General features: G+C 40.3%; 1 protein-coding gene across 4 annotated transcripts in view; it reads right to left on the reverse strand.

Moving 5' to 3' along the window:
• LOC145405982 (cytosolic 10-formyltetrahydrofolate dehydrogenase) overlaps nt 1–18701 on the reverse strand; it is a 123407-nt gene that overhangs the window by 38257 nt on the left and 66449 nt on the right. For all 4 annotated transcript variants that reach the window (XM_080277162.1, XM_080277163.1, XM_080277164.1 and 1 more), the window contains exons 7-10: nt 11785–11916; nt 7237–7448; nt 4767–4854; nt 1918–2106 (exon numbers count right to left, since the gene is read on the reverse strand). In XM_080277162.1, coding sequence (XP_080133288.1) covers nt 1918–2106; nt 4767–4854; nt 7237–7448; nt 11785–11916 — 621 coding nt within the window. The remainder of the gene's footprint in view (nt 1–1917; nt 2107–4766; nt 4855–7236; nt 7449–11784; nt 11917–18701) is intronic.

The raw sequence follows: 18701 nt of genomic DNA on the forward strand, positions 1-18701 counted from the left end.
TAGTGGGCAATTAAGGCATTCCAATCAGATTGAGCTTGTGCAGGTTTATATCCAAGGGATGATTGAGTTTATTGCTCACGTAATACCACTCAGGGATGAATGAGGCTGGTCACTTTCCAATTGGATTGAGCTTATGCAGGTTTATATCCAAGGGATGATTGGAGTTTATTGCTCCTGTAATACCACTCAGGGATGAATGAGGCTGGTCATTCTCATCTTAAATGTCAGGACAAACTTGCCCAGCCCCGGGCTCCTACGCTCCTCGTGGGACAACACTGGATTAGATGATGGATGGAACACTTACATACATTTATATATTACTCTGCACACAGGCTAGCAGTATAAACCTGTGTTCCTGATGCATTTGTATCACAGGATTTCAAATATAAATGCTCTAGTTCCAAAAAGCTGTTCAAGAAAACTCTTGTGACTTCAATACACTATCTTATTTTCACATACTATGGTGATGATATGGCAACAATAAGGGTGCTACAACAATAAAATCATTCTTAGTAATGTTAACCAATCTGTGGTAGATGCAAGACCATTCTGCCTTTTATTGCTTGTCCTACCCTCACTTATAATAATTATAATCAGCTACTTTATTCCCACTTGGTGCAAAATTATTTTCAGCTTTAAAGAGGTATGACAGAAAATACCCTTTTCTCTTACACTAGGCAATAAGGAGGACGGAATTAAGAGTGTATAACACATGCAGTGCAAAAGCACGTACTTTCTGCGCTATTATTAAGTTGTAATATCTTGCTATGTCCTGCTTAACTGAAAATGCAGATTTGGAAGTTTTCAACTCACTGATTTGTTTATGAACATCCGCACATTATTACTCTTGCCAATCTTTCATGCACTGAGGACACTAGGCTATGACACAAGTTGGCATTCTTCAAGGAGCTCCTACTCTTGGCAAGTTTTCGAGGTCCTTTCTTTATATTTCATTCACTTATAGTCCTCTGGCTTCTATTAAATCTTTTAGTGATTTTTCTTAATGGAAAACTGGTCAATTGCAGTGTAATAATTGCAAATCTTTAAGTAAAAGTTGTCTCCATTCGTGCTTGCTGATCGAACCATTTAAAATACCCTACTAATTTATGCTGGTTTCCCACTCGCTCATCATCCATGAAGACAATAGAAATGGAAATAAAAAGACTTTAAATTATTACCTAGTATTGTAATGGAAATTATTCTATAAATAATAATGACTGATTTTAATTGTTTATCTAAGTTCTTATCTTTTTATATTGTTTATCACCATACTAGATTTGAACTCCACAAATTATTCCTGACCGTCCCTGAGTGATAGTTCTAACATTTCAATTAGCTCCGTTAATGATTTCCTATTACTGCAAATAATTCACTGATTCCTAAGTTTTGAAATATACTGGTCCTTTGGCATTCACTTATTGTTTTCTGTAACAACAGTTTCACCTTGTTAAGACATAGGGAAGATTATGTACATTATCGCTGACTGAAATCTTCTAGATACTCTGCTGTCACTTCTTAGGCCGACAGCACCAATTTACAGCAAAGGAATACAGATTATAATAAAAATACCTCATAACAAATTATAAATATACCAGCAAACTGGATAAAGAACTACAGTAGATAAAAATGTAAATAATATAAATATTTCCTTCTCAAACCACTATTTAATGTCAAGGGCAAACATCCACCATATCAAATAAATGACACTATGAAGACTCTGTATCTTGTTCTTTTCTTATACTACTGTGTTCTCAACTTTATCTATAAGCTCAACGCCAGACACTCAACACTCCAACTGTACATCACATGATACACTTCAATGACATAACCACTACCACCATCTTTCACTCGCAACAAGACACACTTCATTGCTATCACCATTATCACCAACACACTACCAAACCACGTGTCACTTACATCACATATCAGTTCCTCAGTGGCTGGATTGATACTCTTGAGGAACTTGCCACTGGTTGCATCAACAAACTGTCCATCAATGAAGAGCTGTGTGGGGAAGGCAATGTCCATGTTGTTGACGTGCATCTTGAGGGCGTCATACTCAAATTTAGGCTTGGTGTCTCCTCCACGCCTCTTCCTAACCATCACCTGTACCAAGTTTAGGATGGCAGGCAATGAATCAACTGTACAGTCTAGGAAAAAGTTCACCTAGTATTTCACTGCACCTACTTAACATTTATGACATGTCCATCAATTTCCTCCCTGAAACAACATATCAGGGAAAACTATCTATTGGCAGACAAACATACCAAGCTACCAGGCCTCTCCCAGTTTAGGAATAATAGCAATGACAGGAAAATGAGAAGGAGAATAGGTGAAACATGAAGCAAACTTCTCACTCCAACTGTACCAGCAACCTTGTACATGATGGTGGTGGTTTGAAACATGAACAATTATGGAAAGCATTAATGTGGACAGAACAGAATGTGGGAGATCTTATGGCTGCAATAGGTCAGCATATAGAAAATTCAATGAGACAGTGAATTTTCAGGATGCTGGTTATATGCAGTATGGTACATGTGTTGAATAATAAGGGTTTTGGAGATAAAAGCACAATAGAAAGAACTGGATGGAGCGCAAGAAAATTTAGATGAATGAATATGTGAATGTCCTGAAAGTAAGCAATGTGTTAGATTAGTAGTCAGTATATTGCAACAGAAAGAAGAAAGACATGAACTAGGAAGAAATACATAACTTCTCTACACCAAGTATTTTAGGCTGACAAAAATGTAGACAAGAAAATGAAGAAAATGTGGAAAAATGTAAGGGGTAACAATGGAACAAACTATTAAATGGACAACAATGGAACAAACTATTAAATGGACAAGAAACAGAGTTAGATGGAATATATGTTTTGAAAAATTTATGAATGGGAATGGCAAAGAGCAGAGCAGAGGTATACATGGCTGGGTTGGGTGATATACTGTACATGACATGAATCTGGTGCCTGAGAATGTGACAATGGCACATGTGATTATGTTGTGAACAGGTGCTGATGAGACATAAGCTGAGATGATAAAATGTTGTGGTGAAAGTACAATGAACTTTTCATAGGAAATATACCAAAAAGCCTGGATAAACAGAGCTGTGCTGGTGGAGTACAAAAGGACTGTCACTATACCCACATATAAATATTTTACAGGTGACAAAAGTGAGTTGACAGGTACAGAATAGCTGGATTGATGTAGATCCATCAGGGCGACAATATGATGCTTCAATTAAACCCTGGAGAGTGAGGCATCTTGCATTAAAAAAACTTTAGTGCATGACTGTCAGACAGGACTTCTCGTAGAGATGCTCCTTCATCTAAAAATATCATGGAGTAAGACAACTGACTAGGTAAAATGTATGAAAGAAACCTGGCAAATCTAAGACATATGATAATATGTACTCGTATGGTGTGCAACTAAAAGTGTTGCATGTAGTGGCAGGTAACATGTGGATCAAACAGCTGCAATAGGCTGTTATCCGGTAATGAGGGAATAAGCAACAGACTGCAAGATATTTATCGCATTCAAGGTCTGGGGTAATTCGTACAACAAAATCAACGTGGAGGAATCATGGATGGCGTATAGTGTAGAAGGAAAACTCTCGAATGCTGTAAAGTTTTCATGGTAATCATGAAGCCTGTGAAAGAGTTGATAGGTGTTTGAATGTGTGTCTGAGTGACAATGGTAATGATATTCCCATGGTTGGGCTATGTCAAAGATAATGTATATAGATGACGTAGTTACTAACAGTGAATATGCAGACTGCATGAAGTATGTATGAAGATGCACACAACAAGGATTGTATCTCTCATTTACATTGGCATGGTTTTTACCCCAAAGGCATTATATTTTTGTCCTTTTGAAACATTATGCCTCTGAGGCACAATCTAAGATTCATAGGCTTACAGGATGAATCAATGCATTTGTGGCCTATTTCACTGGGCACTCTGTAGGTAGCTCTCCTGGTGCTGTGTTTTCTTGTTTCTATTGCTGAATCAACCTCAACCTAAGTACCAGAACCAGGGTTCTGATGCTGATAATGATACTGATGCCCAACCTGCAAATGCTGTTTACTCTCAATGCTGTGTAGCCTAATGACAATACAGCCCTGCTGATCCACCAAAGATATGAAAATATGTGGTCATGCTAATTCCATCAGTACATGAGATCTTGCTCAAGATGAACGAAATCACCTAGAGATAGCAAGAATAACTGAACAATCCCCACTGAATGTTACGGGATACTGCCTAACCTCTTCAATACTTGAGCTTTCTTAAGCTCAATATAATTATCTGGAGGTAGGATAAATCAATTTAAAAGATGTTGTACTGAAAGTGTCAAGACACCTCATTATTTCTTGTTTTTGGCATACAGAAACAACATAAAGCTGGATGCTCACAAGAGTTGTCTTTTCAGAGAAACTTTTGAGATGCCCAGACATACTGCTTTTAAAATCAAAATCAGAGGGAAATACATATTAATAAACAGTTCCAAAGCTGCAAAGTTGACCCGTTACATATATGAAGGACTGACAGTATTGGTTAACTCTTGTAATGGAAAGCTGGACAGAAAAGAGGTGAATGCACTGCCAGACAGGTACTGCACATCCACTGTAATGGGGGAAGGGTACAAGCAGGAGTTGACAAGAGTAGTAACTACTAAATTATCAACAGACTGCGGATGTGTAAGCAACAGTATAAATACAGTATTCATAATTCTTGAATACTGAGGGAAAGTGCTGTGAATGATATGCCTTACCTGAATGAACTCCTGATATGTGGTGGCCATGTACACATCCTCATTCTCCAGTGTCAAACCGCCCTTCTCTTTAGTTTCCTCTACCAACCTGCAGACAAAAACTTATCACCACGTATCTCACCTTCACGACTTTACTGATAAGTTTCATTATACTGAGAAATTTCAAATTTTGATGGACATATGTACCTAAAAATCACCGCAAAATTCAAATAATCGAAATTTAAACTGAACTTCTTATGGGAAAAATTAGTTTGGGTCTGGGGCCTCCAAACCTAACTACCTAAAATCATGATTTTTTGCCCACACCCCCTGCAAACTTTATGAACTATAATTGTGGTTAAGTAACTGTAGTTCTGCATTATATTGCCATACTGTCAGCAAGTGTATACTTATGTATTTCTGCCCTTTCCTGTATTGCCATTTCTCCTTTGGCTGCGAAGATTTAGAGGTGCCAGGCTGCTCTCGTACATTACCACTGCTACCCAAATAACCACTCTTGCTTGCCATTTTGAAACAGGTACGTTGCGACAAAAATACAAAGAAAATACATACAACTAAATTGCAGTGAAATGCATGTCCACATATGGTTAGGCTCATACTTTTTCTTATAATTTTCCTTCAATTCTAGCATTTTGTTTCGCATAAAAAATATTATCTTCGCTTGTTTTGGTTGGAGTCTGGCCCTGAGAGCACATGTTACATACGATATTAGGTTAGGTTTATACTTTTTCTTACAATTTTCCTTCACTTCTAGCATTTTGGTTCACATCAAACATATTATCTTTGCTTGTTCTGGTTGGAGTCTGGCCCTGAGAGCATCGAAATTCACGAATTTGCATCGAAAAGTAAGGCAGGCAGACCACTCCAAAATGCATCGAAATATGATTAAGCGAATTCTAAACTGTCCAAATTTGAGATTTTACTGTACTATTGTAGAAAACTATCAAATCAACTTCATTCATAACACTGGAATTTTAACAGCCTTCATAGCAACCAGTACAAAAGTGCTATATAGATGAAGGCACCTAAAGGCCCTGATCTAGAGTTCTGCTATTGTTGCAGAAGTCTACCCAGTGATGAACGAGCTTCAGGGACCTAATATGGTACCTCACTTAAGTTGCTGAAGTCTAAGGGAGTGAATCACCTTGTTTTCAAAAAATGTTACTAACAGATGGACATTAGTGATCCTACAGATACTTCTGCACTTTGTCCCCCTCCCCCACAAAAAGAGCCTGTTTTATTATAATGAGGAATGCCTGTATTTTGCTGCCTTTAGACAATTTCATTCAGCTTGAGAGAGAAGTTCTGAAATGAAAAGATCTGATACAGCCTTCATTAACCTGTTCAGCATGATCAATCCAACCTGAATGAAATAATAAGAAGCTAATCTGGAGGTGAACCCAGTGGACTTCAGGAACAGTTTCAGCCATACTACAACTTTATCCAGACTCTGACTCTGGTTATTACAGTATATTCATGATGCAGCACACTATCTCCTTGAATCAGGTGATTTTTTTTTTCCCCCTCTATTTCTGCCATCTCTGGATTATATTATTCAACTCAGGAAATCCCTCTTGTACTGAAAGGGTTGATAAAAGCCTCTCCAGTTTGAAAAGAATCTAATCAGGTAAACAAAATGGTCTAGATACTAGAAATAAAACACAATAAAAAACATCTTTAGACCCAAAACGTTAAGTAAATATTGCTGTCTGAAATATACCTTTACTGCCAAACATATATATGCATGACTTAAATATGTTTATTCTCTTCCTTTGAAGTCTAGTTGGGAGCCATGACAATAGATCTGTTGTTCCTTTTTGTTTATAAAAGCTCCAGAACGCTTGCATGCATTAACCTCCATCACCTAATGGCAGCTCTCCATTCTGCTTGATCTCTAGCAGTCTCTGGATTCAGTTCCTTAACACTGAGGTCACATTCTCTGACCTTGTCCCCTGGTCTTTTTCAATCTGCCTCTTGCAACCTCAGTGTTCACACCTCTCACCCTCTGTACCTAGTTGTCTCTCTCCACATGCTCAAACCATCACATCACAACACTAATACAGTCAACTCCCATCCTTCCTCACAACTCTTCAATTGTAATCTTAACCCTTGCAGATCTGTCACCCAAAGAGGCAAACAAAAACAAGGGAAATTAGGGTATTAAGGCACTCCAATTGGATGATGTCTGTATGCATTTCCAACAGATCACACAGTGCCACTGGGATGAGTGAGGCGGGTCACCCTTGTCTTATATGTCAGGACTGTGTAGCCAAACTCCAGTCCCCTACAATCCTGTTTATATAAGGCACAGTGGGATTGGCTGACAGATGGATGGATGGAAATGACTCATAGACAAGGCAACAGCACTCCCCCTGTTGCTGCCTGAACAGTATACAATTTTTACTGGGATGTTTCAATACTTTTAGGTGATATTACACTCATACCCTCAACCTAACAAACATTCACCCACCTGACAACATCCATTGAGCCTGCACCAGCTTTGAAGAAATCAGTATCATCAGCCACGTCAATGTTCAGTATAGCCTTCCATGTGTCTCTCAGAGCCTCTGCCACACCCTTCTCCTCCTCTGTTAGCTCTACAGTCTCCGACGCCTCAGCTGCTGCACCGTACTTGGAGGCATTCATCATCTTCCCATCCACGCTGATACGAGCCACATTCAACTAAGAAAGAAGAGAAATCAAGTTCTTCAAAATTATAAAACAAAATAGTACTACACATTTAAGTGGACAAATATCCACATACAGAAACTGTGTTTACAGTAATGCAATAATACTTCATGATGGAGGTACAGTTCACCCACAGGAATACATCATGTCACTATGATACATAACACCAAATATGGTATGGTGTTAATTTCCTGTCATCCTAGTTCTTAAAAGAACAAATTATTCAATTACTGATATATAATTAATGACAAATAACTATCTACAAATAATATTAATGATAATTAACTATCTACAATCATCCAGGTATAGACAGACAAACAGAGAGAGAGAGAGAAAGAGAGAGAGAGAGAGAGAGAGAGAATCAGTGCGGACAGCTGACACAACCTGCAATACATATGCCAAATTGCTGAATGGATAAAGCAATGCACATTTTCTAGTTTCTTCTTGTAAGGGTTTAATCTGTTATCAGGTTTCTATCTATCTATCTATCTATCTATTGCCAGACGCCTCAATCCCGTTTGGGGTGGCCACAAACAAATCGCCTCCAAGTCGCCCTGTCCCCCGCCATTTCACTACCCTGCTCCCAACTCACACCCCCCTCTCTCATATACCTCTCCACCCCATCCCTCCATCTCATCCTCGGTCTCCCCCTCCCTCTTCCACCCTCCACCTCACTCACATACACTCTCTTCGTCAGTCTTTCACCCTCCATCCTCTCCACATGGCCAAACCACCTCAGTGTGTTCCTCACAACGCTTCCTATCACATCCACATCAACACCACAACGCTCCTTTATATCCTCATTCGTCAGCCTGTCTCTCCACGTGACTCCACAAGCTCCTCTTAAATAACTCATTTCCACTGCTCTCACTCTTGACTTGTGTCCTTCCAACAACGTCCAAGCTTCACTTCCGTACGTTAGAGTTGGTATCACAATACTGTCATGTAGTAACTTTTTTACTTCCATGCTCACTTCCCTGTTTCTTATCACTGCTTTCAAGGAACCAGCAACCTTTCTTCCCTGCTGTACCCTTTCAAGCACTTCACCCTCCAAACCTCCATCCTTACTCATCACACTACCCAAATACTTAAACGTACTCACATTTTCCAATTCCTCACCATCCAACCTCGCTATACATTCACTGACTTCACCTCTCTCAAAGACCATCACTTTACTCTTCCCTACATTCACCTTTAGGTTCCGTTTCTTACACACTCTCTCAAACTCATCCACCAAACCTTGTAGCTCCCCTTCATCTTCACTCAACAACACAGTATCATCTGCAAACAACAGTACAGGGAGTTTCCAAACACTATTCTCTCTCACCAGGGCCACTCCAACATCCACTACCCTACCTTGTACCTCTTTTATTACCCCATCCATGTACAGATTGAACAACCATGGAGACATGACACATCCCTGTTTCAAACCAACTTTCAAAGAGAAAAATTCACTTAGTTCACCATCCACACGCACTGCAGCCTTAGCACCATCATACATACTCTTCACAGCATTCAACAACTTCCCATCTACTCCATATATTCTTAACACTTTCCACAATCCTTGTCTATCCACCCTGTCATATGCTTTCTCCAAATCCATGAAAGCCGCATACAACTTCTTTCCCTTCTCTAGAAACTTTTCCACTAAAGATCTAAGAATGAATATCTGATCTACACAACCTCTTCCCTTCCTAAAGCCTCCCTGTTCTTCTCCAACTAATTTCTCTGTTCTTTCTCTAACTCTGTCTATAAGTATCCTACCATACACTTTTCCTATTATACTAAGAAGACAAATGCCCCTATGATTACCACACACTTCTTTTTCCCCTTTTCCTTTGTACAAGGGAATAATTATACCTGACTTCCAATCCTCCGGGACTCTACCTTCCTCCCAGGCCAATCTGCACATCTTCCACATCCATTCTACTACTATCTCTCCCCCATGCTTCAGCATCTCACCACACACTCCATCAATTCCTGGGGCTTTCCCGATTTAACTTTCTTCATTGCTTCCACAATCTCTATCCTACTGATTTCTACCTGTCTTCTCACCTCCCTCCTTCTCCCAGCCATTCCCCAGCCACTTATACTCGCATTACTTCCATCCTCTACGTTCAACAATTCCTTAAAGTGTTCTCTCCATCTGCTCACTTTTTCTCCCTTCTCCACTAGTAATCTACCATGTTTATCTTTCACTCCCCTGCTAACTTCACTTCCACCCTGTCTTACTCTTTTCACTTCTCTCCAGAACATTTTCTTACAGTCCCTCCACTTTACACTCAAATTCCTTCCAAATTCCTCATCCACTCTCTTCTTACTCTCTCTTACTAATCTTTTCACCTCTCTCTTCCTTTCCATATATAACTCTCTCTTCTGCCTCTCAACTTCTTCCACGCCCCTATTTCTCATCCATTCATTGTATGCTTTCTTCTTTTGTGCCACAGCCTGTTTCACCTCTTCAGTCCACCACGCTGTTCCTTGCACCCCTCCGTCTTCTCTTCCTTCCACACACCACATCACATGCTGCACATATTTCTTCTGTAAATATCTTACACACACCTTCCACGTCTCCCATCTGCTCCAATTCATATTTGCCCAATCGTTCCTCCACTTCTCTCTTATACTCTGCCTTTTTCTCATCCTCTTGTAACCTTTCCACTCTCCTTGCAACTACTCCTTCCTCTCGTCTTTCCCTTCTTCTATTCCTCCATCTTACTTGCATCCTAATTCTGGCCACCACCAAGTAGTGGTCAGAAAGGCCACTCCCCCAACCTCTATAAACTCTTGCATCCAATATACATCTTCGCATCCTTTCATCCACACACACATAATCAATCATTGCCTTCCTTTCATTCAGTTCACCACCCACCCTTCTCATCACTCGCCATGTATACCTGTGGATCATTTTATGCCTGAAGAGGGTATTGGCTATTACCAACCCCTCCCAGCACAGATGTCCACTAACGCACTCCCATTCTCATCTATCTCAGCAGGCACACCCCACTCACCAACTATTCCATCCACCTTCACATTACCAACTTTACCATTCATATCACCGATCAAAAACACTCTCTCATTCCTTCCAAACTTTTCCATGCACACTTCCACATTTGTCCAGAACTCTTCTCTCACTCTTCTAGCACGATCTTGCATTGGCGCATACACACACACAATCGCCCACATTTGTATTCCAACTTTCAACTTTACCCACACAATCCTTGACCCAACTGATCCATACTGTCTTATGCTCTTCTTCCATCTTTTACTCACAACTATACACACTCCTTCCTTTGCCCTCTCATTCTCATCTACTCCTGCACATATACCCCATCCATACTCCCATTCTCTCACACTTTCTCCTCTCCATTTTGTTTCAGCTATTCCACATACATCCACTTTCGCATCCTCAAGCACCTGGACAATCTCTCTCTCTTTCACCTCATCATTCGCTCCTCTTACATTCCATGTACACATTACCAAGTCCTTTGTCCGGTCCTGGGCCGTCAACGTTTGGTCAGTCCTTGTCCGAGGCTTCTTGTTTGTTTTTTTAGTTAGTTGTTTTCCGGGGAGGGGGACTAACCCTCCGCCAACCCTTTTAGTCGCCTTTTACGACAAGCAGGGATACTGGGGGAGTATTCTTGAAAACCCCCCTACCCCCAGGGGGGTGAAAACCCCCCTACCCCAAGGGGTAAAAAAAAAAAAAAAAAAAAAAAAAAAAAAAAGGACCCCCATTTTACTACCGAGGATATGTTTTATCACCATCATGATCTTTTTTCACCTATGGGTGAGGTGAAGGGTCTAGACAACATGAAAGGAGATAGTACAAAAGTGGAAAAACTATCTGAACATTACACATTAGGTAAAATACTGAAAAAAGAATAAAAATAACCATAACAGTATATGTAACGCTCACTCATGACAATCACTATCTATCTATTGCCAGACGCCTTAATCCCGTAAAGGGTGGCCACAAACAAGTCACCTCCATGTCGCCCTGTCCCCTGCCATTTCACTGCCCTGCTCCCAGGTCCCAGCTCACACCCCCTCTCTCATATACCTCTCCACACCATCCCTCCATCTCATCCTTGGCCTCCCTCTCCCTCTCCCCCCCTCCACCTCACTCACATACACTCTCCTCGTCAGTCTCTCCATCCTCTCCACATGACCAAACCACCTCAATGTGTTTCTCCAAATAATTCCTATCACATCCACATCCATACCACAATGCTCCTTCACTTCCTCGTTTGTCAGTCTGTCTCTCCAATCACATTAACTAAAAATCATTACTCACACCAGATTATTCATCCTACCTCCATCACCCACTAACCTTCTTGCCATCGTTGCCAGTGAGGAGAAGTCCATCCTTGTGAACGAGGCCAGGTGCAGACAAGCCATCGATCTCCACCTCACGGCTCTCTCCAACTGCACCACTAAACATTTTTGAGCCAAACAGCTTCACCTGAGGTTGACAGAGTCAAAGTTAGCACTGCTTGCTTTCTTTTCTTAACTCTCTTTATTTGCATAATGGAAAATCAACTCCTCTTTCATCTTCCATAAGACCCACTGATATGTCATAAAATCATCCCTGCTAATATCATCATACCAGCCCTAGGATGTACTCAGTATAGACAGTACATATTAGCACTGTCACAATGGTGTGCAAAGAAGTATGACACATAGGAGGACTGCTGGGCCTCAGGAAATGGAATATGCAGTCTATGCCTACAGCTGGAAACATAAAAGCTCAGAAACTGCCACAATATCCACTTATCAGGAATGCAAACTGATCTTAAAAATAGTCACAAAAAATTTGTAGTTTCCACTATATTAATATGCCAAAATATCTTAATGCAGTCTGAGGGGCAGTGTTCCGTACTTGCAGGGCATATGGGTCATCCTTGTTAACCTAATGATCACTAATTAACCTGTTCAGCTTGAATGGCTCCAATATAACTGGGTTGTAGTGCTGATCAGTTAAATAAGAGTTTTGTCATCTCCCTGTTTGCTGAAAGGCAGATAGTGGACTCTAGGAAGAAAGAAGCTTTAGCCTACAGCCCACCGGGTTCACATTCAGATGAGCTTGCAGTCAAAACAACAAACACAACAGCCCAAGTAAGTCATTTATTCTTGCCATCTCCTGATGATAATATTCAACTCTGGATAGACTTTCACACTAAAGGGGTTTGATACTTGCTTCATTAACCCCTCCAATACAAGAAGACTTTCCTAGACTGAACTGAGTCAAATCATCTTGAAGTAGAAAGAACATGCTGAAATAATACATCCTTGGGCAGAAGGGGCAAAGCTGTACAGTCTCATTTTACAAGTCACAAATTTTCTTCTTAATCTACAAACTTGGGGTCATAGCCAAAAGCTTTTTTTGAGCATGGGTTGTGCATAATATCATTTGTCTACATCCTATAGCTACCAAACACAGCACGAACAATGGGAATAATAAAGTGAAAAATACAAGAAAACAAAATAAATCCTCATAATCTACCCCTACAGAAACTTATACTGCAGAAATTACCCAAGATTTAAAATATGAAAATTAAAGTGAAGGCTACAGTAAAACAAAATGGTTCCCAATAATACCCAACTACTGTACTACAGAAACTTGTATTGCAGAAATTATTTAAGACTGTTTATGAATATGACCCATGATATGCAAACTCTATCCTAATGCTTCCTCACATTACACTAAGGCAGTATTCATAAACTCTACTCGGTTCAGGTTGCCAATTTGATTGCCTGTATATATGTTTGTACTTACTCTTTTGGCTACAAACACTTCATAATCAAATTAATGTGAATATTAGTGAATGCAAAAAAAAAAAAAAAGAAAAAAACAGTGTGTTGGGGGGAGCATGTATATTTTGTTAGACATGAGAGGAATGATTTTGCTTGCGAGTCTCTTGAGTGTGTGGAAGAGTTTTGTTATTTGAAGGACATGTTATATGCTGGAGGTGAGGCTGGAGCTGGCTCCACAGCTAGGATAAGGAGTGGTTAAAGGAAGTTCAGGGAGCTGTTGCCTCTCCTGATGTTGAGAGGGCTCTCTCTCTATACTAAGGGATCTTTGTGTGTGGTATGTGTTAAGAACGTAATGCTGTATGGTAGTGAGACTTGGGCAATAAGGAAGAGGATATTCACAGGCTCAAACGTAAAGAAATGACAACGGTTAAACGGATGTGTCATGCATCCATGGGGGGGTGGGGTGAGGGCTAGGTTTACGATTGACGAGTTGAAAGGAAGGATGGGACTGGAGTGTATTGGTGTTGTAATAAGGAGGGGTAGATTGAGATGGTTTGGGCATCCTGGGGATGCAGGATGACAACTGTGAAAAGTGTGAATGTCGGGGGTATGGCTGTGAGAGGCAGATCGAAAAGGACCTGGGAAGAGGTCACAGTGTGACCTCAGGGATATGGGATTGAACAGGGAGGCTGCTAAAGATGAGCAGTGTGGAGAGTCACCATTACATGACCAAGGCCGACACATGCAAGCATAATGAAGCCTTTATACAAACAATACGAACAGCATGATTTGATAATACAGTGTTGGGAAGAATGTTAATCCTTTTAACTGGTTATGATCCTTTATACTGTAATTAACTTATTCTACATGGCACCCCCAATCTCAACCATCCTGCCTTTTAGGCTGGCCATTCCATGGTTTAAATAGGAAGACTACTGCTACAAAACTCTTCTTAACATTCAAAAACTCACAAGGTGGCACGGTAGTCAGAGGACACGGATGTCATGGCCTTGACACATGTGCACATACCACTCTGGGTGTCCTTCCCCTGCCCCTTTCAGCTAGGCTGGCTGCAAACTGTATACTGACCTTGAAGCATGTGCGCATTAGAATCCCACGTAATCTGCCATGACATTTACCTTGTATTATTTGAACCATGATGCCTCCCAATCAACAGAAAAGTATTCAGTGTGGCAGCAAAGGCAAACAGCTGCCTATTACTTATTTAAAAAAAAAAAAAAAAAAAAAAAAAAAAAAAGGAGGGGGGGGGGGGAATGACAGGGCATTGTCAAGTACTCTGACGCTGGCAAATTAGTGATGAACATTGCAAAGTTGCTTATGACCAGAGATGTGACATCATATGTAAACAAAGATGGCATCTCCTCTTCTGACCGATTGTTGTAAAAGCATAACAGCGCAAGAGTGATAGCATGGGCGTGGAGGTGGCGCACATGCACACCAGCACCCAATGACCACTCAGAAGACACTAGTAGTTCTCTTCTCTTCTGATAACAGTGATGCTTTCACATTTCTTTTAGTTTTTCTTCTGCTGAAAGTGCCATTCTCACATTTCATTATGCTATGAATATGTGACCTTCAATAACTGATGATTGATACATACAAAAGCTAGAAGCAACTGTGAATGATTTCAGAAATGAACACTGGTGTAAATGTCAGCTGATCAGAGAGTTTATACAATGGTCAGTTGATTGGAGGCTAATGAGTATGTTTTAATGGTCCACCAAGTGTTATGTAAAAGAGGAGAACCTGGCTCAAACCTCATCATACAAAAATGCAGCATTTGCCAACCTACTTCTGTGTCAAGATGAGTTTAAATTCAACTGCTATTACCATTGCATTTGTACAATCAGTATTTAATACAGTATGTGCAATAATGATCAGCATGTGCTTATATCATATGACTTATCTCCTTAATACACCTACCATACCTGTAAACTTACCAGCTCAATATCTTAACTATCATTACGTGTATGATGGGGATACACCTTTCTACAGGACCATAGTATTTTTTTGGAGGTCTATCTATCTATCTATCTAATGCCAGATGCCTTAATCCCTTACAACGGGTGGCCACAAACAAATCACCTCCACATCACCCTGTCCCCCGCCATTCATTGCCCCACTCCCAACCCTCCATCTCATCCTTGGCCTTCCCCTCCCTCTCTCCCCCTCCACCTCACTCACATACACTCTCCTCATGTCTCTCATTCTCCATCCTCTCCACATGGCCAAACCACCTCAATGTGTTTCTCCTAATGCTTCCTATCACATCCACATCAACACCACAACCCTCCTTCAAATCTGCATTTGTCAGTCAGTCTCTCCATGTGACTCCACAGGCTCCTCTCAGAAACTCATTTCCACTGCTCTCACTCTCGACTTGTGTCCTTCCAACAACGTCCAAGCTTCACTTCCATACATCAGAGTTGGTGTCACAATACTGTCATGTAATTACTTTTTCACTTCCATGCTCACTTCCCTGTTTCTTATTACTGCCTTCAAGGAACCAGCAACCTTTCTTCCTTGTTGTACCCTTTCAAGCACTTCACCCTCCAAACTTCCATCCTTAAGGAGGTATCACACGGTACTTTGTATCAGGAACAGCCAAGGAAGATTTAAGAGGGACATTATCACACACGCTCTTCGTATCCTCGGCAAAGGACATGCTTCTCACACTGTTGCCAGAGCCATGTCTCGCAATTGCGGAAAGTGACTGATGTCTTTAAGGGCGAATTCAGCTGCTCTAGTCCAGGAAATTTGTGATGAAGCCATTCTAGTCTACTGATTAAGCAGTACGTTGTTGTCGTTGTGATGTTTTCAGGTGGCGACTGGTAGCAGTACGTCTAGCTGCAGTGGAGTTCTCAGTTGTAAACACATGATTATTTTATCGACATCACAAATTCCTCTGTATAGGAAATATTAACTCTTTATAAGAGTTTCAAAACGACTGATATTTATTCTAAAATATTAATAAGTATTCAGTGTTAGGCTAAATGTTCAATGCTGTAGTACGATACATTCTCTGTCAAGTCGCCTGGGTTTTGGTCACACTGTTTTGCCCATCGTATCCTCAGCAGGAATCCATTTAGATGAATTCCAAATGCCTGTGGTATCGTCGGCAATTTTACCACATTACCGTTCCAATTTACCATCGTATCCTCGGCAAACCTCGTATAAAGTACCGTGTGATAGCCCCTTTACTCACCACACTACCCAAGTACTTAAGGGGAGCAGACGGTTGTTACTTATGAAGGTACATTTGTTTTTCTTATATTTGTCTGATTTTTTATGTTCTGTTACTTTATATGAGCAATAATATCCCAAAGTTTGAGTAAATTTGGTCGACTAGTTTTTACAGAAAAAAAATAATATGTGTAATATGTATAAAAAGGAAGAGACCCGAGAAATGGGACACCAGGGGAAGTGTGTTCATCTGATCTCTATGATATTTGGTAGTTTTACTAATAAAACCCTCATTAACAAATTGCCCTCACAGTTTTTTTAATACAGTATTCTTCACCACTGCTGAACAAAAAAATTCCCAAAATGCCTATGTATTCATCCCAAATTTTACCCCCTTTTTGCCATGTTTAAAAAATCATTACAGTCATGTTGTCTGGCTATGCAAAAAAATATATGGCCAAAATGTTCTCCTTTCAGTCCTCTTTTTGTAGGTATTTTGCTTTTTGTCTTACATTCAAAACTAATGGAGTTATATCACTCTAAAGGACTGTAAGTTTAGTACCGAGATATCACTCGTTTTCTGTTGACATGCCGTGTCTGAATGATTGGAAACAACTTAGGTAAATATCATCCCTGGCGTTTCCCCGCCTCACTACCACACTCCACACACACTCCCATTGGCAGACGTATTTTTACAGAAAAAAAAGGGGAAAAAATTGGGAAAAAAGTGGTCATAATATATATTGCATAGAAAATGGAGATTTCTGCAGGGAAGTGACCTCAAAATTGGAATTACAAAATAATTTCTTTTAAGGGGAAAGAACTGTCATACGGCTGTCAAATTTTTACAGAGAACGAGTGATACTTGGAGCTATTTTATAGGGTAGCTTTCGCAAAATGCCTTTGTCAGTCGAAAATCAGTCCCTGTTGGCGTCCGCTCCCCTTGAACGTACTCACATTTTCCATTTCCTCATCATCCAACCTCACTGTACATTCACTGACTTCATCTCTCTCAAAGACCATCACTTTACTCTTCCCTTCATTCACCTTTAAATTCCGTTTCTTACACACAACCCAAACTCATCCACCGGGCCTTGCAGCTCCCCTTCATCTTCACTTAACAACACAATGTCATCTGCAAACAACAGCATAGGGAGTTTCCAAACACTATCCTCTGTAATTAGAGCCACTCCAACATCCACTGCCCTACCTTGTATCTCTTTTATAACCCCATCCATATACAGATTGAACAACCATGGAGACATGACACATCCCTGTTTCAACCCACCTTCAAATACAAAAACTCACTCAGTTCACTATCCACACACACTGCAGCCTTAGCACCATCATACATACTCTTCACGGCATTCAACAACTTCCCATCTACTCCATATATTCTTAATACTTTCCACAATCCTTGTCTATCCACCCTGTCATATGCTTTCTCCAAATCCATGAAGACTGCATACAACTTCTTTCCCTTCTCTAAAAACCTTTCCACTAAAGATCTAAGAATGAATATCTGATCTACACAATCTCTTCCCTTCCCAAAGCCTCCCTGTTCTTCTCCAACTAATTCCTCTGTTCTTTCTCTAACTCTGTCAATAAGTATCCTACCATACACTTTTCCTATTACACTAAGAAAACAAATGCCCCTATGATTTACCACACACTTCTTTTTCCCCGTTCTCTTTGCACAAGGAAATAATTATACCTGACTTCCAGTCATCTGGGACTCTACCTTCCTCCCAGGCCAATCTGCAAATCTTCCACATCCATTCTACTACTATCTCTCCCCCATGCTTCAGCATTTCACCACACACTCCATCAATTCCTGGGGCTTTCTCCATTTTGACTTTCTTCATTGCTTCCGCAACTTCCATTTTACTGATTTCTTCCTGTCTTCTCACCTCCCTACTTCTCCCAGCCATTCCTCCAAATTAGCCATGTAACAGTGTATCTTACGTGAAATTCATTAACATGGGGACCTTACCCCCCACATTGTCCGTGTAAAAAAAATAATGGGAGCATTGTACAAACTTGGTCAGGTGCACCAATAAATATACAATCAATTCCCTTCTGAATTTGATTTACAGGAATGACATGAGATGAGAATTTTCTGTACTCTCCTTCTTAGCCTATCCTTTAATAAAATGAAAATGAAAACTTACAATAATTCTCCTTTTGTCACTATGATTTGCTGGTGTAAAAAAAAAAAAAAAAAAAAAAAAAAAAAAAAAAAAAAAGATTCTACAATCTTTTCGTCCTTCCTGCCATAATAAATCTGAG

Source organism: Coenobita brevimanus, chromosome 69 (genome assembly GCF_032717465.1).
Source record: "Coenobita brevimanus isolate Jiangsu-jjx chromosome 69, ASM3271746v2, whole genome shotgun sequence".
Lineage (NCBI taxonomy): Eukaryota > Metazoa > Arthropoda > Malacostraca > Decapoda > Coenobitidae > Coenobita > Coenobita brevimanus.